Source organism: Penicillium verrucosum (assembly GCF_028828655.1).
Source record: "Penicillium verrucosum strain IBT 35672 chromosome Unknown utg000003l_segment0_segment0, whole genome shotgun sequence".
Lineage (NCBI taxonomy): Eukaryota > Fungi > Ascomycota > Eurotiomycetes > Eurotiales > Aspergillaceae > Penicillium > Penicillium verrucosum.
In genome coordinates, this window is record NW_026643212.1 from 1237574 (window position 1) to 1258891 (window position 21318).

Genomic DNA, 21318 nt, shown 5'->3' on the forward strand with positions numbered 1-21318 from the left:
TATAATATAGAAATTACTAAATATATAATATTTAAGTATCTAGCTTCTTTATTTATAGATATTTAGGCCCTCCGTTTTCTATTCTAATAATATTTAAAAATTAGATAAAGTAGTAGGATAGTATAGGCTAAGTATATACTTTTGCTTGATTAAAGAGTCTCGTAGTAAATTAATAGCTTTAGTATTATAATCTAAAGATTTCTAGGCGAAAGCGAGTTTAGATATACTAGAAAGCATTTTAGGATAATCTTCGCCGAGCTTAGTCTTATAAGTCTCTATTATCTATACGAAGAGCTGCTCGGCCTCTTCCTACTAGCCTTACTTCTAAAACGTCGATACTAGGTTGTTTATATATACTAGTTAACGTAGAGGTAAGCTTTTAAAAGTATTTATACGGTTATTATATACTAAAGGGTCAATAGATCGTTATTATTATACCTTTAAGCGGGGGAAGCCCTTCTCTATCCGGTAGTTAAGAGAGCTTAACGGACGGAAAGTCGAGGTATAGCGAATGTACTAGTAAATTCACGATTATAAAATTCTCTAACTAAAAATAGTAATAGTCCGTATTTAACAATCTAGTTAGATATATAAAGTAAAACGCATAGTAAAAAGTCATATATTTTAATAGTAAAAAGACCGGGTAATCAATATAATACCTTATTTTTTAACAGAGCTATATAGGTAAATCCCCTAACACTATAACTAAACCTACGTAGTTAGGCCTAGAAACCTATACTAACAAATATTATTAATATTATTATAGGATAAACCAAATAAAGATCAAATAAGGAAATATAATTCTACTAAGCCGCAATAGGCGTAGTACTATAGGAAGGCGGTTTATTACGGAAATATATTTATCTTATATATCTTAAAGATTACGAATGTTATAAGTATTATAGCTAGTCTATCTCGAAACGGTAGCTATATAGATTGTATAGAATAACCGTAAGTACCTAACAGAGTAAAATATTAAGCTCGTATATCAAATACGGAACTAAAACAGCCACGACTAAGTTAATTACCGAAATAGTACTATTAGACCACGGTAGATTCCGGTCCTAGTTTTGATTTTTATAAATTCAATCGTATAAGGTCAAATAGGCCTTTATAGAGAAACTAAGTTACTAAAGATATAGTATCACGTATTAATCGCTAGTCTAAGAATATTCGTTACTAAGCCTATTATACCTAAGGCATATTAGTAGGATCTTAGCGGCAAACTTCTTAACGGAGCTAGAAGGCTAGGGAGTATAGGGAGGAGGGGGCCTTTTGTTATTATCTTAAACCTAAGTCGATTAAGAATCAGAATACCGTTTCTTCGCCCTAATAGATATATATTCCCTACTTACCTAAGTCCTTAACTAGAGATAAGCAATATCCTATTATAGGAAAAAGCGATAGGGTAGAGCTAGATAGTAAATTTTTACCTATAAGTCAGGATATAATAATATAAACCGAGGGCCTACTTACGAGTCTTACTCTATAGCCGTAATAGGAACGAGAATATACGGCTATCTTATATACCTACTTAATAGCTAAGGAAAGACGGGTTATTTTTATATATACTCGTATTATCTCTCTACTCTCTTACTCTCTCTCGGGTCGATAGAAGCGATACCGTAAGTCTAGACCCTTCTAAGCGCTCGGGCTAGTACTATATAAGGCCCCTACTAAGAGGCTAATATTATAAGATTCTAGAACTATACTTTAAGCCTATTAGTAGACTTATAGCGTAGAAGGGGCTATGGTTGATATATCTTAGTCGACTAAAGCACGAGACTTCAAATCCCTACGTTTAGGAAGAAGAGGTAGAGCATACGTAAGTAGAAGTAGGGTTAAGTAATAAAATCAGACCCGGGTATTTAAGCACGAAACTGTCCCCTCTTAGATCTAAAGGAAGGTTATACTACTAAATCTAATTAGCTATAGGACCTATACGTAGTCTCTCCGGAACTATACCCTATATACGAGAATAGAGCCTAGTTATATCTTTATTTAGGCCTTTAGAACTTATCGCGAAATTAGAACTTAAGTATTAAGTATATATAAAACCCGTCCTAATAATCAGTAGCTTAAAGGGTTTCTACGGTATCGCGAACTATATTTATTTCGGTAGATTTAGTAGCGCCGGAAATTTAAAGCTATTAACTACCTTAAGCTATAGAATATAGTCGCCCTTTAATCTTAGATTTTTTCTATATTAAAAGGCGTCTGCTTCTAGTTCTAGCTTTAGGATAACTTCCTATTATAAGTAAACTTTTATTATCCTCTACGGTATCGGAAGAATCTATATATAATATTATATTAGGCTTTGTCTAAACGGAATAATTAGGTAGGGATAAACTTACCGATAGTTTAGAAACTTATAAATAGTCTAAGTTAGTCCTTAAGGACAGCTTAGGGTTAAGATAATTAGCTACGTTCGAATCTAGTCTATTTCGTAGCTAACGGATTCTAGACAAAAGTCCTTCTAAAATATTTCTAGATTGTTATATTCCTATAGTATAACCTTCGGCCTAACCTTCGACCTTATAAGTAATACGCCGGAGTACGAGTCGCCTATCCTATATTATATATTACTACTTATTTGTTTTAATAACTACTAGTAATAATTCGTTTTCTACGGCTAAGGCTATACGTCTCTCCTTATTAGAGATGCTTTTTAGGGCGAGAAAAATAGTAAGTATAGTTAGTATAGAGAATTAGTTAGCTAAATATTTTAATATTAAGAGAATATTAAGAGCTCCGGATTTTATATATAACGTAGAGAGTGCTATCGTCGTATATATAGTATTTTTAAATATAGACAGCCGTTCTATTAATAGTCATACTTCTATATCCCTAAAGAAATCAAGACGATCTTAATCCGGTTCGTATATAGTTCTATTAGCCGAGTATTTAGTCTATTCTCTAAAAGTATCCTAGAATCTAATACCTATCTCTCTATTACTCTAGATTACTAACCGAAGATAATATTAGACTTTATAACTAAGCCTATAAGCTTCTAATTAACCTAATACTAATAACAGTCTCCCTAAAGTAGTATTAACGAAAGATAATAGATAGTAAAGTCCTATTATTATAGCCTCGGTTATCCTTTTAGTAGCTTTAAGGTTCTCTAAAAGGGTATAGATACTCCGCTACGAGCTTTTACGTAGGCAGTAGGCCTAGTAATATTAATCGGTTCGATCGTATTATCGTAGGCGCGAGATAAATACCAATCTAGAGTACGGTTAGTTAATACGGAATAACGAGTAAATAAAGGCTAAACGAACTATAATATATTTAGAAGCGGTCTTTTTGTTTTATTAAGTAATTTAGAGGTAGAGGAATGATAAAAACTATTATTTTCGAGTAAGTAGCTAGATATATATCCCTTTTGAAATAGTATTACTTTAGGTAGAAATACTAGGGGTAGGGGGTAATATTTAGAATTCCTAGGATTTAAAGGAAATAGCTATAGGCCCTTAGGACTCTAGTAATATAGCTTAGTAGGCTCCTAGGAATATATAGTAGGCTCCTAGGAGCTTATCGGGTATTATTATTAATAGTTTATCTTCGGCTTATAGATTACTTAATAATAGCGTGAAAGATATAACGTTATCCGCCCGGGAAATCCTTCGGGTCGTACGCTTATTAGCGAGAGAAGTGGCTTATTATCGTTACCTACTAAATACTAATTCCTCTAGTTACCGAAATAGGGAAGGGTTCTAGATCTTTAAGGCAACTCATTTAATCGCCCTCGCCCTAGTAGTAGTCTAAAGCCCGATTAGGGTATTCCGAGGGGTATTCCTAGGAGCATAGGCTAAAATAAGAAAATGGTAGGTCAATTGAACAGCCCCACTATAAGTTTTTTTTACTTAGATAGGATCGAGACCGCTAGGATTAACCGTTATATTGACGGCGCTAGTCCTTTTTTAATAGGACGGTCTAAATGGGAAGGGTTGCACGTGATAAGATTAGCGTATCGCATTTTATTGATGTAGCTTACTTAGGCCGCTCATCCCTACACTCAGTGAGCTTTCAGTGAGCAAATCAGGGCGCTCAGATGATGATCAGTGAGTGGATCAGGGTGCTTAGGGGATGATCAGTGAGCAGATCACATTGATTATATAATGGCACGTGATCAAGCCAGGGTACTCAGGGACATGCTCAGTTTTACTCAGTGATCAAAAAGCGGCAAGAGGTGAGCACTAAAGCGGAAAGGGAAAGGTCTCGAGTGTCAGGCATTATCCGGTATATATGTATAATTAATTAGCCTGCCCGACTCGAGATAAAAACCGCTAGCATTGTTCCACAACATGGGCATCAGGCCTTTTTACAAGCTTTAACAATGTCCTGTACGATCGCATCATTCGCCCGGAACTCTTTGCTGAAGGAGCTCAGAGTATCCTCGGTCAGCGCATTCCGGAAAGCGGCAGCTTTGGTGAAAGTCGTCTTGCTAGCCTTGCCAACAACCGAGGCATCGGCTCCCATGACTAGACCAAGAATGGCGAAGGGAGCTGAAGATGGATTCTTCACAATATCATAGACAGACAGAGCTGCGTTGCCAGCCTCGCCGACAACATAAGCCGCACGGGCAACGTTCGCCACGCCGCCAATCGCATCGACTGCCTCTCCAGCGAACGGAATGATCATAAGAACAATGCTGACAATGTCTAAGATAAAACTGACTTTAGCTTCATCATCAGCTTTTTCCTGTTCTTTGCCGATTTTCGTGATGTTCTTCATTTGTTCAGTTGTGTCTGCAATCATGAAAACGGGCATACTGAGCGCGGTAGCGACGTCTTCGTCCGAGGCATCCATGGCGCCGATACGCATCTCTATGAAACTCCCGAGAATGACATCTTGAAGTGTCGTGATGTTAGGTACTGCAGTGTCGATGATGTCCTTGAGATTAGGAACATCGATGTCATCGTCCGCAGCCTTTACTGGCCAGTTGTGGTAAGTCACGCCATGGCCAGCGCAAGGTTTGCAGCCTTTATGGTTAGGACAAGGAGGACAGGTAAGAGAATTCTCAGGGTCTGCGTATATGTCTTTCCATACAATCCAGTCCTTCTCAATTCCATAGTCGGCTTGAAGGGCCTTATAAAAGCCATCTTCATCACGTACTGTATATGTGATACTGACTTCACCTTGTCCTGGCTGTCCTTCTGGGACGTGCATTTCTGTACAGGCCGCATCGCCACTGCCATCCGATGCAGATGACCATTTGCAGTCCATGTACTTTCGTCCATCACCCCACATAAAGAGTGGCAATGAATCATCGATGCCTTTTCTGACCCATTCGGCATAGTATTTGAACTAGAGGCATATTAGCTTGAATGCGAAAGCATCACGAGGGGTTTGAAACTCACGTATTCATCATAATTGTCAGCTGCACTTTGATAGTTGTTCAGGATGCCAGGAAGAATTTGAAAGAATTCGTAGTTGAAATGATATTAATCGGTGGTACTTAACTTTGTCTATGGGTTCATGTACATCCAGCCCAGTTTGTGTATGAGCTTGTAAGTTTACGGTACAGTTCCCGTCGAATGGGGCTGCAGGGGCAAATGAATGTCAAAGCTGAGTGGAGAATGAGAGAGAAAAAAAAAGTGTGAAATAAACTGATGCAATTCAAATAATAATGCGATCTACTTCTATAAATACTTGCTGGTCGAAGCATAATCCTGTCCTTGGAGAAGTTGACTTTCCTTTTCCTTGAACTTCATTTTCCCCACTTGTCACTGCAGCACCAGCGCCACTGGCACCACTGCACTATCTCCTAATGGCGGCTACCGAACATTCTGGTAACAGCCTTATGAGCCAATACTCTATCGTTTTACCGAAAAGGCAGGCAACTGACTCTTCCGGCAAACCTATGCCTGCATGCGACCCCGATCAATGTGCTGCGGCAATAAAGGGGGAGGAAGTCCCCATCGACCTAAGCTCATTTTGGCATCGGAGAGCCGTCATTCGTGGAATTCGTGATTCACTTCAATTTGCAACAAGCCCGGCAATTATTGAGCTATGCTCCGGCGACGATGGTCAGACCTATCAATTTTCCCGCGCCCGCAATGCTCGCCTGATAATGAGTGATATAATCCCCGATATGCAAAATCCTGCCACTCAGCCGTACTGTATATGGTATCCCGAGCTTGCATCAGAAGAAACATATCGCGAAGTTGCCCGTCAGTATCCGTCTATGCGGTATCAAGTAGGCCGAGCGTGTGCTGCAGCATGTTATACGGATCTTTACAAAGAATTGGACCTTTTGCCTGACGTTTCTATTGCGGAAGAGTCCCGCGAAGTTGACGCCGAAATCTACAAGATTATCATGTCCGCCCCCCAACGATATATTGTCATGGAGGATTTCTCTCGATCCGTTCATCTTGAAACCCTACGAACACCTGCGTTTCTGAATGGCGATATGAAGCCCCGATGGGCATTAGGGCAGCGAGTTTACCCTGGTAAAAATTTACCAGAGACAACAGCCGATGATATTGACATCGAGGAAGATGGATTTATCGGCTTGCAAGATATCAGCTTGAAGGATATTAGCGGAGTGGAGGACTACGCTAAGCTAGGCCTAGGCCAGTCCAATCAATTGTGGATGCCTCTTCCGCCTGATCTTCCAGTTCTCGAAAAGCGCCTTCAGACACAGATGGCCGCGTGGGAGGGCAATGTAGATCGATACAGTCGACTAATGCACCCACGTAGGCTGAGAACCAAAATTGAATACAATTGTGTTCTTCGTGGCATTTATCACAGTACAACCTTCGCTAGATGGTGGGCCTATCAGCTGGAAACAAACCCTGGACGGGCTATCCTCCCTGGTAAATTGCTTGACCAAGGCAATAAACAGGAGTGCAGAGAGATTCGTACTGCGATCAATGCCCGCATGATAATGAACAATGATATCTCTGGTATCAACGATGACTCGGACTGCCTCCCGTGGGTTATATGGGGGCCCGTGAAGCCCTCTGAGAATACTTTAACTGATCTGGTTCGAAAGTGTCCTTCCATGGGACACCAAATTGCGGTCACTTGTATAACATGTGATTACGAATCGATATTCCGAAGTTTGAAGCCCCCGTACACCAAATCCTTGTATGTGGCTGCCAGGCGAAGTGAAAATCCATTCTACCTACAATACCTTGAGGAAATCATGAAGGAGCACGACATAACCCCCCGGACTTTCACGACTTCAAGGACTTTGATTACACTGCACCAGGCTTACAGACTGATCTGGAGCCTAGAGATGCTCTCACTGATCACACTGTCAGCTACTATGACATGGAGGTCGGGTATGGGCAATATCCCTATGGAAATGAACACGAAGAAACTCCAGGTACATATGGAGGCGGGCTAGCGAATGCGGGAAGGGTGGAGAGATACATGTGGCTCTCAACTGAAACTGCACAGGAGTTAAAAGATGAACTGGAGGTGCTCTACGAAGGTGCGGATACTGGTCTTTTGTATGGCGATGATGAACTTCATTCTAAGCTTTCACGCCGTATACAGCCCATGGATTGGTAGTATGCAGGTTTCGATATGTCGAATACAGTCAGTCCCTTTGATTTTCGAGTATTATCTGCCGGATATAGTTACCGATGGCAATATTAGAAGGTAGCACCAGGCTGTAATAATACACAGCTATTCCCAATCCAACCCTAATGAGCCTATTGGTGAGCCTGTTGATGCTACTATCGCTGTAGAACGTCTTAGGTACATATATTAAGGAGAAAGCGGAAGCTTATCAGGGAAACACTTAGTAATTCGGGCTTTTTATATAATAAACTGTACTGGATACAACTTAAACTCTAGGATTTTTACCCTATCTATATCAAACATTTATGATTCCTTCCCACACATAGACTGATACATACGACCATAGGGTGTGGAAAACAGGGCTTCCCGTCCGCTCAGCCGTACTTAAGCCACACGCCGGTGAGTTAGTAGTTGGGTGGGTGACCACCAGCGAATCCTCACTGTTGTATGTTTTTGTTTTATTTTTTGATGTTATTAGTTGGAATACGACCCGTTAAATAGCTAGCCTGTTAGATATCAAACGATCCTTGGCATGTGACAAAGCATGTGCCAGAGCATGTGATAGATGTAGATCGTGACACTAATCCTGGGAGCAAATTTGTCTTGCACGGCGCTGTATCGTTCTTAATCGTTAAAAAGACCTGACCGATGGTGCAAATAGAGGGGATGTCAATGCCGTGGCCTGACAAACTAGAAGATCGATCATTCATGGCCATGCGCGGTCCTGACTCGATACTAGCAAATTTCTTTATGTTGTCATAGCCCTCAAACCTTCCCTGCTAGTATCAAGGCAGAATTCATCTTTGAAATACTGTCTCAGGTCCTCCCACGTCGGTAGCTTCTCTGGCATTTGATCTTGATAACTTGACCCAGTTTTAGTTTGAACACTACTTGACAGTGGCCTACATACCTATTGGCATTATATAGCAATGGCTGGCTCAACAAAATTTGAGAAATCAGAATCGTCATCATTATAATCCCCCACAGTACCTGCTATGGAATTATCGAGCACCATGGGGCTATATTGATAGTTCTCTATATGATGTTTCAGACCAATTCAACTAAACAGGAATAATTAATCGAAACGCTCTAGTGAGGGGCCTCTATGTGGGAAAGAGAGAGGGAGAGTGAAGAAGAAGAATCTTTATTAAAACTTCGATCTACGGTTTAAAAACCCATGCTCTCGAGAATCAATCATGCTTCGGCCGCCCGACTTTGCCCGCCGTCCTCATTCCAAGCACAGCTATAAGAATCATAGCCACCGTTGCCCCGAAAGAGGCCCAAAACGCGGCGCTGTAACCCTCTGCAAGGGCTATAGGGGATGACTTGTTCTCCGTAGAGCTCATAGTAACAGCATTGGCAAGGATAGCCGTGAGATTCAGGCCGATACTAATCCCCAACTGTGCGTATGTGTTAGAAACTCCTCCCGCAAGACCATGGAGCGATCGTGGGAAGAGTTGCGTGATAACCTGTGGTAATTTACGTCAGTACATATGGGGAAAAAAGAGACTGCGAATATATAGGTAGTTATATGAGAAGTAAACTTACTAAATTAGCTATAGTGTGGCTCTCCCCGATTTATATGCCGAGCGACCTCGGGTTTTTTAGCATGTTGCCTGATGCCCGTGTAACATTGAGTGCTGCATACTGGCAAGCCAAAGCCACGTACCCATCTCCAGTTAGGGCCAGATAGCGAATCATACTTCAGGTGTGATATTTGAGATCTACATATCGGTGGATAGGACTGGTTGCTAAGAAGCATAGAGCACTGCTGGCAAAGTGATCCCTGCAAAATTTCACACCAGCAAGGCTGTGTCCTCTCTCCATAGGTGGAAACTTTACACCAATGACAATGGAGATCTTTTCCCTGTCTTTCAAGAGGAGCTGTATCTTTTGTTCTTTTCTTTGCTGGTTGGGAAACCCTTACAGAGGAATCTGTTGTCAGGCTGTCTTCAGCCATCTTCACATTTGCACGCTCGATCATGGGGTTCAGTATTCTTGGCATGTCAGAAATGCATAGCGCTGATGTCAAGTTATGTTGTATTAACTGACATCAAGTCGCATATATATAACTAGGAGATATCATGTACCCGAAGTGGAGATATATATCACCACATGTGTATGAAAAAAAGAGAAATGATCGAATCATATACTAGGTATTTTCCCTGAATAAATTTTTTTCTAATATATATATATTATTTATTAGCCTACTCTTTGATCTTTGATACATCTAGAATAATTGTACTGTGGGAATTAAAAAAAAGAAATAACTATAGAAAATGAAACATTTCAAAGTTCCAAATGCTTTATGTTTCAGCAAGATACCTCGTTACCAACAAATCAGCCCGGCTAGCTCAATTGGCAGAGCGTGTGACTTTGTGAGCCTTCCCTTTCACTCCTCATTTCAGATCAATTCACTAACATATTCTCAGTATTGGTATATACTATCACTTGAAATCACAAGGTTGGGGGTTCGACCCCCCGTCGGGCATCAATTTCGGTTCCCATTCCCCATCGGGGAAACATCTTTTTTTTCCCCTCCTGTTATTTATATTTTCATGTTCATCAACTTCATCAATAGCTTCATCTCTGCATTGATTCAATTTCATCATTTAGAGGCAACCCTAGCTAACTATCGATCTAGGCATCTTGTACCTAGCTAAGCTAGACCGCCTTCAAATGACCCCCGGATTGAGGGGTGAGGGGCGTTGCTACGGGTACTGCCGTACTGAAAAACTGCTTATCGAATCACAAGTCACTATTTAAAAGGCGGTATCCTGTTTAGGAGGCGGTAAATATACCATCTAGTTTTTTTTTTTCTTTTCTATCTCTGACTTTGTGAACCCCGCCAATCCTCGCGATACGCCGAAACCACGATCATAATGGCTCCTAACGTCGGGGACGAAGCGCCTCACAACAGCTTTGACGTACGTACCACCATCATCATACGGAGAGCTAAAATGACAAGCTCAGAAACTCACTTGTTCTCGCTCTCCAAATTCCTTCTTATCACTGTGAAGGCGCAATCGATTTCAAAGAAGGGATTGGCTAACACTTGACTTTCTAGACTATTCTCGTCCTCGATTTCGGCGTATGTATCGGATATCTCCTCTACCAATCTGCCCCTCTGCCCCTCCTTCGGTCCCTTCCAGATAACGGAGCTTCATTACTTCTGCCGGGCTCCTGAAACCGCCCCTGATGGTAAATGCTGACTCATTGTTGAAGTCTCAAACGAGTCATCTTATCCTACGTCGACTTCGGGCTCTCGGCGTCTTCGCTGAGCTGCTTCCGTGCACCACTAAGATTGCCGATCTCACATGGAAGCCTAAAGGAATTGTGTTCTCTGGAGGTATGAAGTCATGAATGCATTGTTTGTACCAAGGTTTGACTCAGATACTAGGTCCTGCTTCTGTCTACGACGACGGCGCACCCCGTAAGGTTTTCGTCCTCTAAACGTCCGGTTGCGTATGCTTATTTATGTAGATGTTGACCCCGCTGTTTTTGACCTTGGTGTACCCATTCTGTGAGTGTGCTTTCTGCCTATTGTTCTCTAAATCTTGAATCAACTAACACGGGAGTCATAGGGGTATTTGGTATGGCTTGCTTTCGCAAATTCGGGGATAAAACCGACACTAATCCTATTCATCTAGCTATGGCTGCCAGGAGATCGCATGGACAATCGATTCGGCGAATGTTGCCCGCGGAGATGCACGAGGTTTGCAAGCTCTAAAAAACCATCTGAAGTCAATTCTGACACTTTTCTCGCAGAGTATGGTCATGCCGACGTCACAATCACTAAGGTCAATAGTAATGTCGACCGGCTTTTCGCTGGTTTGGGGGATGAGATTCCTGTGTTCATGTCCCACTACGACAAGCTAGTTAGCTTGCCTACAGTGAGTGAAATGTGTTCTTTTCCCACCCACTTTTATTAACTCCAATAGGACTTTGTGGTCATTGGTGCCACTAAGAACTCCGAATACGCAAGCATCGCGCACAAGGAGAAGCCCATCTTTGGTTCGTTTTCCATTTAAGCTGTCGTTAGGGCCTAGTAAGATGCTAACGTTAGCCACATAGGCGTCCAATTTCACCCCGAATTGGAACACGTTCGTCACCTGACCCCTTGACACTGCAACCTCTTCTAATACTATCTAGACACCCCGCGGAACCGATATCCTCCGTAACTTCAGTGTTGATATCTGCGGAGCTCAACCAAATTGGAAAATGGGCGACTTCGCCCAGCTCGAGATCGCCCGTATCCGAGAGCTTGTTGGTGAACGAGCCCTCGTCCTAGGCGCCGTCAGCGGAGGCGTTGATAGCACTGTTGGAGCGGCCCTAATGCGGGAGGCTATTGGAGATCGCTTCAAAGCCATCCTCGTCGACACCGGATGCATGCGTCTAAATGAGTGCGAGACGGTAAAGGTTAACCTCGGAAAGCACCTTGGTATCAACCTCACGGTTGTTGAGGCTGGCGATCTGTTTATGAGTCGTCTTGCGGGTGTCTCTGACCCGGAAAAGAAGCGGAAAATCATTGGATCGACTTGTGGGTAATTTACTGTCATGGCTTTGTGATATGGCACTGACAATATTAAAGTCATCGATCTGTTCGAGAAAGAGGCTATCAGGGTACGTTCAACATTCTCAACAGACTTTCGCTGGCTAACAGGACCAAGATCGAGAAAGAAGCGGAGAACACCCCTAACTCCGGGAAGGTAGAATTCTTCCTACAAGGGACATTATACCCCGACGTGTAAGTCGTTTTAATCGAACTACTGAGTTCACACTAATGGTATCTTAGTATCGAATCTTTGAGCTTCCGCGGGCCTTCGGCCACTATCAAGAGTAAGCAGGCCAAGAGAGAAGAAGACTGCCCCAAAGTCATGCAAAAGAAGTAGACAAATTCTGACCTGAAAATAGCTCACCACAACGTTGGCGGTCTGCCTGAGGTATGTAATACCCCCTGCCCCCTTCTAAGTATATCTTAACTAACCAGCATATAGCGCATGATGAACGGCGTAAGTCGAAGTAGCCCGGTATCGTTTGATTTACTTACTGACAAACATTGCTCGTTTAGCAAGGCTTGCGTGTAAGTCTACTTCCTATCTATCTCTTGATTAACGCAAAGACTAACGGGGATTCTATTATAGCTGATTGAGCCGCTCAGACTTTTGTTCAAAGATGAAGTTAGGGTATGTCAAACCTTACATTGAATTGCATCCTCAATTGCTAAATTACATAGGCAATTGGTCGCAAACTCGGCATCCATGAGTCGCTGGTCAACCGCCACCCCTTCCCAGGCCCTGGCATTGCCATTCGTATCCTCGGCGACGTCACCAAGGAAAGAGTGGAGATCGCCCGGAAGGCCGACCACATTTTCATCTCCAAGATCAAGGAGGCGGGTCTTTACGACAAGGTAAGTCGAGCGAGTCCTAAAAGTTAGGACGGGTACAAGCTAATTATTCTCTTCTAGATCTCCCAAGCCTTCGCCGGTCTCGATACTAATCGCAGTGTTGGTGTCTTTGGTGATCAGCGAGTTTGGGGTTACATCATCATTCTCCGTGCCGTTGGTACTAAAGATTTCATGAGCGCAGACGTGTTTGACTTCGATAACGCCTTCCTCAAGGTGAGCACTCCATCCTCATACCCCCAAAGCGCTAGTGCCATTTCCTCGCAACGTTTACTGACCTGTCTACCCCAGGATGTATCGCGCACCATTTGCAACCAGGTCGACGGTGTTGCCCGTGTTGTCTATGATTTGTAAGTAGAAGTCTTTGCCTCTATTGGTCTCGAGCCTTCAGCTAACATCGTCATTCTAGAACCTCCAAGCCCCCTGGCACTATTGAGCTCGAATAGGCGACAGAGGGAAGGCAGACAGAATACAGATCACCTCCGTTGCGGAGAAGAGAAGGGAACTGGGATCAGACCATGTGATTGAGACCAAAAGGTGATATGATCGAGGGGAAAGGCATGGAAGGGGAAACGCTGCACTATAGTCAGTCATGCATAGAAATTGAAATTGATGGCGTTTTGAGACTACTAGGAAGGCACATAGAGTGAGAAGACTGATAGAATCCATCACGGTATTGTAGGAAATCCACCTCCGAGATCCATGTACATGTCAAGTGTCGGCGAGTTCAACTAATTCTTCCACCGAAGCAATACTGGGCGTTTATATGTTCAATCTACATTGATAACATCCGTAGTTATCCGCATTGCATCTCTTATACGCCTGACCACGGTTCATGTTGTATAGCACTCAGTGCCTTAGTGTACCTTTTGTTGCATTTAGTTTTTCAACCCGTATTATCGGGCCTAGCCTGTCACTCAATTACTTCACCATATTGTGTCAGTGTGAAGGGCGTTCTTATGTTTCACTTATTTCATTTATTTATTCATTTTCGGACGTCTACGGAAGACAAGGCCGATATCGCGACTAGGTTGATCATAGTAATGGTTCCTGATGGAGAGATAGTATATAGTCATGGACTATTTGGTGGATTTCTAATATGGCGACATGATGGCGTTTTGCCAATAACGTGCTATTGGATCAATATCACTCTAAGCCATATATTTCCCCGCAGCTATAAGATCGAACAGTAATCCCATTTTCCTCGCTCGTCAGCAGAAGCAAAATGGGTAGTATAACAACAACTTCTTTTCCAGATCCTTTTCAAGGTGTCCCAGCGGCCCGAGCAGCAGGTAAATAACACAATTGACACCCCCGTGAACTTGAATTAAGAACACAATTTTAGATGGCCTTGCAGCTCTAGTTGGGAAGTTCCGAGCCGATACTGATCCCAATAGAACCGATCTCCTTGTCGGCGTGTACAAAACGGACGAAGGTAAAGCATACTTGCAGCCAAGTGTGAAAGAGGTAATACCCCGATGTTTACCATTCTACAGCCGAGATACATCACTAAATGTTTGATATTCATATTACAGGCAAAGAATAGAATATTTAATGATCCTAATTGGCATCATGAGTATCGCCCTTCTGCTGTGGGTTCCCCGCTTTATAGGGACTTGAGTTCCAAGCTGCTTTTTGGGGCCGATAATCGTCTTTTGCGTGAAAAAAGGTATAAGCGTGATATGCGCTTTACAAAACCTATCAAGAACTAACTTGCATTCTTAGAATAGTCTCAGCCCAGACTCTGGGCGCGAGTGGTGGATGTCATGTTGGTGCAGTTCTGTTGAAAAAGCATTATGGACCATGGAATGAGACTGGAAACCCCGAGATTTTCCTTCCCACTGACTCATGGTGTAAGCCGCCTTTTCATGGTACCTACGAAAATAATTCTGACTAGGTCCTAGTGAATCATCCTTTCGTATTCCAGTCTGCAGGAATTAAGACCAGTCTTCTGCCTTACTTCAGCAGCAAGACAAACACCTTCGATTTTGTGAAGTTCTCAGAGGCCATCAGATCATTGCCAACTCAATCAGTGATTCTTGTCCAATCTGGAGCCCAAAACCCAACTGGATGTGATCCATCCCCAGATCAGTGGCGAGAGCTAGCTTCCATCTTCTCGGAGCGCGGTCATTTGGCTTTCTTCGATGCCGCATACCCCGGGTTTGCCTCAGGAGACATCGACACAGACCTTGCAGGTGTTCGCTTATTTGCCGAGCAGGAAATCCCGTTTATTTTCGTCTCAACATACGGAAAGTCCTTTGGGCTTTACAGCGAGCGCGTTGGAATTATCTCGGTTCTTGTTCCAAGCGAGCAAGCAGGAAAGAATATCGAAGCGCAATTGAGCTTAATTGCACGATCAGAGTCTGGCGCGCCGCCCGATTTCGGGTCGAAGATTGTTGAAACAGTTCTTTCGGATGAGACTTTGGAGAGCCAATGGCGACATGAAGTGCGTGATATGGCGAACCAGCTCAAGCGCCGTCGTGTTGCACTGAGGGAAGGGTTGGAGAAATTTGAAACACCAGGTAGCTGGCGGCATATCACTGAACAGAACGGGATGTTTTCGTATGTGTTATCAAGATCGGACTCAGGGAGACTCCCCATACTAACCTTCCTTAGATATGTTGGACTGTCCGTCGAACAAGTCACTCTCCTCCGAGACAAGTACCATGTGTATCTTCAAGACTCTGGGAGAATCTCTATCGCGTATGTCTCATGAGAATATTTTGGGAGTACGCGTTAAGCTGACATGTTTCTTTCCTTTAGTGGGCTCAACAGCTCCAATATCGACCACACTGCTCGCAGTATTAGCGCTGTTGTTAAAGCTACGTACGACCTAAGTGCACTTTGAAGGGGTTGTCCAATCCACTAAGCAATATAGACAAGGGAAAGGATTTTCACTTATTAGTCATGTCGTCAAAGGTGCGGGCACTGGAGTGTTGGATGCTTGTTTAGACTTAAGAGGACAAAATCATACACATTACAGTTCTTTGAATAAGGATAATATTTTGTGTGACTTCCATAATTTACAACTTAATGTATGGGATTGTAACCCAAATCACAATTTCTCCTGTCCAAAAGAGTGCTGAGATATGAAGCTGGATGATCATGAAAGGACCTGCACAACTAGCATAGGGGATCCTCAATATCAAACGCATCCCCTTCTTCTGGGTAATAGAGGCTAGCGCTCATTCATCGTTGCAGCGCATTGAGAATTATGGACTCGCTTCTTTTGATCCCGATACATTCCACAATATACTCGACACGTCGCAAGACCTTGGTTTGGGTTACTTCGAAATAAGAGATGATCATAGGCATTATTTCTAGTCGCAGCTGTCTTCGATTGGATCTACGAGAAAAGCTCGAGTTTATTTATACAATGTTCATTTCGTCTACGAGACACGGCTTTTCTCCAATAGCAACATATCAGCCCATTTGCAATATTTACCCTCAAGAACGGACCTAAAGGGCTTTGAAGTATATTAAATGGATTTGTTGAGATCACCTGATCCTGTTTGTCCGAACTGGCAGCTACAAAGAGCTTCATCTCCCTCTTCTTCTTTTCCCCTTAGCAGTTAGCGGTCAGCTACAATACAGTCATATTTGCCTACTATCTTCTCCTAGTATCTCATCAGGATTGAAATACCAAAGTGTTCTGCATTTTTGCCCCACTACATCCTTCGCATAAAGTTCGAGGCTGCCGTCCATATGGAAACTGCCTTCGATCTGTTTACACACACTCCGTGTTGTCAAGACCCTAGTTAGTATGTTGACCATCTGAAACTGGGTCAAGCATACTAGTTGGACATAGGCGATACTCTCTTGTCGAGGTTGAAATCTAGGTATCGACTCAAATTCCCGAGGTCTTCCTGGCTACCAAGTCAAGGATGATACACTCTAAGACTGCATCTGAATTTGGAATGAGTCGAGATTCCTACCATGTTCATCTTCGGTATTATTATGTGTGTAGAATCGATGTATTATATTCCCTACTGACTTGTATACATAGTTATTAGATGGCGAGGAACAGTGCGGTAAATAGTTTCTCCTAATCTCAGCTTCAACGAGGAAGTTGCCATGGACTTTGTCATTTGTGTTTCTATAACTAGATAGTATATAGCTAGGTAGGTAGCTTTATACGTGATAAGCCCTTTATCGCTCCTTCTTTATCGTCTTTGTTTATCCAAATTTTGGTTATAGCTCCCATCAACTGTTGAACCAGCATAGAACTTCCACAATCCCATCAATCCAATTTTCATTCCTTTCTTTTATCTATACTCTATGTTCGTCCAGCCACTCTCAACCTTCCTTTTATGAACTTCATCACCAAAATGCCTTCCAAAGGCTATGCTGAGCCAACCCTCCTGGAACTTGTTCCGACTCTTATGGGCGAGTCCAACTTTTCTACATGGACTACTTCACTCAAATGGACCCTCGACGCACGCGACCTTCGATATTACGAACTTCTCACTGGCGTCTGGAGCGAACCCCGAGCAGTTGACCCCACACATCCTACTCCCATCGAAGTCGAGGCTCGTACCCAGTGGGATACTGCCAGTCGGTACCTCCTCCCGCTACTCAACGCCACCGTCGATCAGACGGTCAAGTTCTACATCCTTGAGGCCAATAATGCACGCACAGCATACGTCAACCTCTACCGGGCCTTCGCAGCTCGGTCTTACGACACTGGCTTCTCCATTTTCCTCAAGTTTATCAACACCACATACACTTCCAACAGGCCTCAGGCATTCGTCAACGAGTGGCGCGTGGCCCTCGGCGAGCTCCAAGAGTGTAATTCGACAAAGCTCACGCCTCTCCTCATCTTTTACCATTTCCTGAACGCCGTCAGCGTCAACCCAGCCGTACACCCATGGCTCGACAGCTTCCTCAATTCGAAAGTCTCCACCGATACAACCATCGAAGCAACCTTTGCGGATTTTGTCGTTTCCGAGGACCGTCGTCTCAACACCCTCAATCAATCTCACAACTTTAGCCTGGCTAGGGTTAATAACCTGCCGTTCTTTTGTCAGTTCCATAATCGTCAAGCCGGTCATTCCAGCGAGAACTGCTTCAGGAACCCGTCCAACCAACTCCCCTTTAATCAAGTGTCGATGGCTCCGATTACGGCTCCTACTCATGATCCCGCTGAACCTGAAGATCGGCCTGCACAGTAAAACAGCATCTTCACCAGGGAGTTAATTTATGGGTGTTTCTCGCAATTCTTGTCCATGGGGAGGGGTTAGAATCGGATAGTGTTAGCCACAATTAAGTGTATTCGCATGATTTTGTGCAATTTGATATGTTGTTTCTCGTGGGGGTCTCCCACATATCGTAAGCATTACCTTTCCAAGGTTATCCGTGGATATGATGCTGAATAATTCCACGAGTTCTAGATTATTCACAACAATTACCCGTGATGAATCCACTGGCAGTCGTACTGTTCAAAATTGCTTGAAATTTCTTCTATGTATAAACAATAACACCAAAAAGTAAAGGAACCATAAAAGCACCCCACAGAGCAGATCGGAGACTACACCCACCATTCGGTGAATCTGCAATATTCAACGAATTATTCCCAAACCCAACAGTCCGTAGCCACGCCAGTTCCGTCGAATTGACATCGAGTATATCCGAATTATAAGCATCCAAAACACCACTAAAGCGAACTTGAATAGGACCCCGGATAGATTCCGCAGAAACCATGTCACCCCACATATAGCGCGACACATTGGATCGCATGTATGGCGACGCGGTGAAATGCCCATCCATAGTCAGATTTGACGTCTGGGCATCGAAATCCGCCGTCACATTCGGTAGAGCGAACCCGTCCCAGTCTTCCGTGTCCCACCATTCTGCCTGCGGAACTCGCACAGTCCAATTGCCGTATTCTTCGGATATGTTGCACGGAGTCATGTCGACTTTTAAATTCTCGGAACCCATTCCAGCGTAGGGGTCTAGCTCGCTATGCATTTGCCCCGAGAGAGTAAATGAAGAGTTGGGATTTTTGGTTGTAGTCAGGTTGAAATGATCGTGGACGGTTGTATTCTCCTGGTACTTCCACGTGGGGCTGGTCAAGTCAGAATCGTATCTCAAAAAAAAGAAAGAAAGAAAGAAAGAAACAGTATGGCTGTAGGGGACTAACAATGACGACCTGACGGGGTACATAAGAGGTGTGCCGTCGCGACGGCTAAGCAGATCCGTTCTATTTGGCATGTCGGACATGTTGTAGTTTGGCGGAAACAGGATTAGCCATAGATTGGCTGGGTTGATGCCCGAATTGTATGGTCCTCGTTGTGTGACTGCCAGCACCGAGTCCCATTTCAGGATTGTGGCGCGGTTCCTGTGACTGGGACATACTGTATCGTTGGATGAATATCCCATTGTGGGGTTCAGTTCGATTTCTGTGGTCCCGTTGTAGTAACTATGCATATTCAGTAAACTAGCTCATGTGAATTGATGGATGAAACGTACGATCCAACCCAAGTATAAAGCTGATTCAGACCTGTGACATTGTTAGGCCGAAAGTTTGACGATGGATTATAGTCCGGGTCCTCTTTTGCAAGGACAGTTGATGCTAAAATCAAAAAAACAGATCTGCGAGGCCCATCCTCGAATATAATGCATTTTAGGCGAATGAAAGTTAAGGCTCAAGAGTTTAACGGAGGAAAGAAAGCATGCGGAAATGTAGTGGGTATAAGGCTGAATATAAAGGTTGGGAAATATTGCAGCTGACAAGGCACTAGTAGCACTAGTAGAGCTCCCAAGAGTTGCCTTGGATGAATTGGGCTAATTGCTGTCCGACCACAAGACAATGCAACAACTGAACCATTAGGTCTTGGCAAGCCGCGGAGGATCTTGGCAACCATTTCCGAGCGGAAAAAAGCAAAACCAAAAAAATGGACTCGCGGGGAATCGAACCCCGGACCACTCCCATGCTAAGGGAGTATTATACCACTAAACCACAAGCCCAGTTGATTGGTGGAGGTGTGCCAATTGTGTATTAAGAAGGAGAGGCTAGGAATAGATGCAATATACTAGTACACTCTCCACTCCTTTACCCACAACCAAGTCTTGCATTTTGGAGGTTAATTTGGCTAATATTGTCATTAGTATCGAGAATTTTTTGCAATTGTCTTGATGAAATGATCATTTTGGCACACTCATATCCTTGTTCCGCGGCAGAAAATGAAGTGACCAGAAATATATATTTTCGCAGGCATGGAAAAAATGGAAAAAAATAAAACAGTAATTGGGAGGCGAATTTCTTACCCGTATGTTCTAGGAAAAGAGACGTTACTACTGATCAGGCAGTAGCTTCTGGGTTTGAAGGTATAGAATGAAAATGTGTGTTTCAGAGTTCTGGAGACCTGTTGGCAGCGTCGCAGTTGGGATTATTCTGCTAGCATATGGTACAATGTCCAAACCAGTCAAAACCAAGGAGTTGGTGATCATGGCGGTGTCTTCAAATCGAACGTAGTCTAGTTCTAATACAACAGGGCACCAACTTAATTACGAATTAGATTCATAAAAGTGCCCGGGTGGCATGCATCGACTCATTGATTCAAATTAAACACAATGTTGGTAACAATCCAATAGCAAGAACAGCTATAGATACCCAGCACAACGACCAAACAACAATTATAACACAATCACCCTTTCCGAGACCCGGGGTAATGACACATCTTTGGAGGTAGGAATCCGCTTATGGCCAAGATACCAAAAGCACTCAAGCAATTCATACGGATGTTGCGGGTAGCTGAGCAGGTTGAGGACACCGGCCGGTGCGGTTGCAGAACGTCAGATAGGTCATGCAACGCAGCGATATAGGGACCTTTGCCTTCAAGACCTCTCCATCTCTCTTGATGAGAAACAGTTTAATATAACACAGGAGACCATTGGCCAGACGATTCCTGCTGCACGGCTACGCCTTGGAATGTGTCAACCATGACCCCTTGCGACATTATGAAGGTGATTTTCGAATACCCATTTCGCTGCTTCTCTTTAAGGAAAGCCGAACAACAACATCAGGATGGCTTTTGATTTGAGTTACTTCGCCCACTTCTCGTCGGAGCTAGACTATTTCTGGCTCCTGGACTTCGGTTTGTGATTCATTGAATTGTTGGGATGGAAATCGAGGTTCGGGAACGTAGACCAGTAAATACCCGGAACAACCTCCCCAGAATGGCGTGAGGCCAAGTCCGATATGGGTAATTTTGCGATAGATAATTTTAGGGGACCGGGGCCAGGATATGGCGATATCTTGTTGACCCTACGTTAGACGCGACCGGGGTCAGGGGAAGATACGGTCGAAGCCAGCAGAGCTGGAGAATGGGATACACTGGTTGGACCGGAAGGAATCTGTGATTGCTGGGTTAACAATC

At 43.5% G+C, this 21318-nt stretch overlaps 7 protein-coding genes across 7 annotated transcripts; 4 read left to right on the forward strand and 3 right to left on the reverse strand.

Moving 5' to 3' along the window:
- Positions 1 to 4314: 4314 nt before the first annotated feature.
- N7516_008159 (Peptidoglycan-binding Lysin subgroup) lies at positions 4315 to 5253 on the reverse strand (the record flags this gene model as incomplete). Its single annotated transcript, XM_057220878.1, has 1 exon — positions 4315 to 5253. The coding sequence occupies one exon, from the start codon at positions 5251 to 5253 to the stop codon at positions 4315 to 4317; it is 939 nt and encodes a 312-aa protein (XP_057071150.1).
- A 520-nt stretch (positions 5254 to 5773) lies between these two features.
- N7516_008160 (uncharacterized protein) lies at positions 5774 to 7524 on the forward strand (the record flags this gene model as incomplete). The annotated part of the gene is made up of 2 exons (XM_057220879.1): positions 5774 to 7336; positions 7411 to 7524. The coding sequence occupies 2 exons, from the start codon at positions 5774 to 5776 to the stop codon at positions 7522 to 7524; spliced, it is 1677 nt and encodes a 558-aa protein (XP_057071151.1).
- Positions 7525 to 8726: 1202 nt separating this feature from the next.
- Positions 8727 to 9541, reverse strand: N7516_008161 (uncharacterized protein; the record flags this gene model as incomplete). Its single annotated transcript, XM_057220880.1, has 3 exons — positions 8727 to 9005; positions 9265 to 9420; positions 9464 to 9541. 3 exons carry the CDS (start codon positions 9539 to 9541, stop codon positions 8727 to 8729), a joined length of 513 nt encoding a protein of 170 aa, XP_057071152.1.
- Positions 9542 to 10418: 877 nt separating this feature from the next.
- Positions 10419 to 13386, forward strand: gua1 (GMP synthase (glutamine-hydrolyzing); the record flags this gene model as incomplete). Its single annotated transcript, XM_057220881.1, has 22 exons — positions 10419 to 10463; positions 10604 to 10627; positions 10762 to 10885; positions 10937 to 10969; positions 11020 to 11059; positions 11121 to 11129; positions 11187 to 11251; positions 11305 to 11429; positions 11478 to 11550; positions 11611 to 11639; positions 11689 to 12076; positions 12128 to 12159; positions 12207 to 12283; positions 12332 to 12375; positions 12451 to 12479; positions 12534 to 12548; positions 12608 to 12619; positions 12681 to 12722; positions 12773 to 12946; positions 13004 to 13156; positions 13232 to 13290; positions 13350 to 13386. 22 exons carry the CDS (start codon positions 10419 to 10421, stop codon positions 13384 to 13386), a joined length of 1629 nt encoding a protein of 542 aa, XP_057071153.1.
- A 779-nt stretch (positions 13387 to 14165) lies between these two features.
- On the forward strand, positions 14166 to 15788 carry N7516_008163 (uncharacterized protein; the record flags this gene model as incomplete). The annotated part of the gene is made up of 6 exons (XM_057220882.1): positions 14166 to 14232; positions 14286 to 14375; positions 14671 to 14793; positions 14845 to 15502; positions 15557 to 15643; positions 15704 to 15788. 6 exons carry the CDS (start codon positions 14166 to 14168, stop codon positions 15786 to 15788), a joined length of 1110 nt encoding a protein of 369 aa, XP_057071154.1.
- A 1480-nt stretch (positions 15789 to 17268) lies between these two features.
- Positions 17269 to 18111, forward strand: N7516_008164 (uncharacterized protein; the record flags this gene model as incomplete). The annotated part of the gene is made up of 1 exon (XM_057220883.1): positions 17269 to 18111. The coding sequence occupies one exon, from the start codon at positions 17269 to 17271 to the stop codon at positions 18109 to 18111; it is 843 nt and encodes a 280-aa protein (XP_057071155.1).
- Positions 18112 to 18400: 289 nt separating this feature from the next.
- N7516_008165 (uncharacterized protein) lies at positions 18401 to 19318 on the reverse strand (the record flags this gene model as incomplete). The annotated part of the gene is made up of 2 exons (XM_057220884.1): positions 18401 to 19004; positions 19080 to 19318. 2 exons carry the CDS (start codon positions 19316 to 19318, stop codon positions 18401 to 18403), a joined length of 843 nt encoding a protein of 280 aa, XP_057071156.1.
- Positions 19319 to 21318: the final 2000 nt, after the last annotated feature.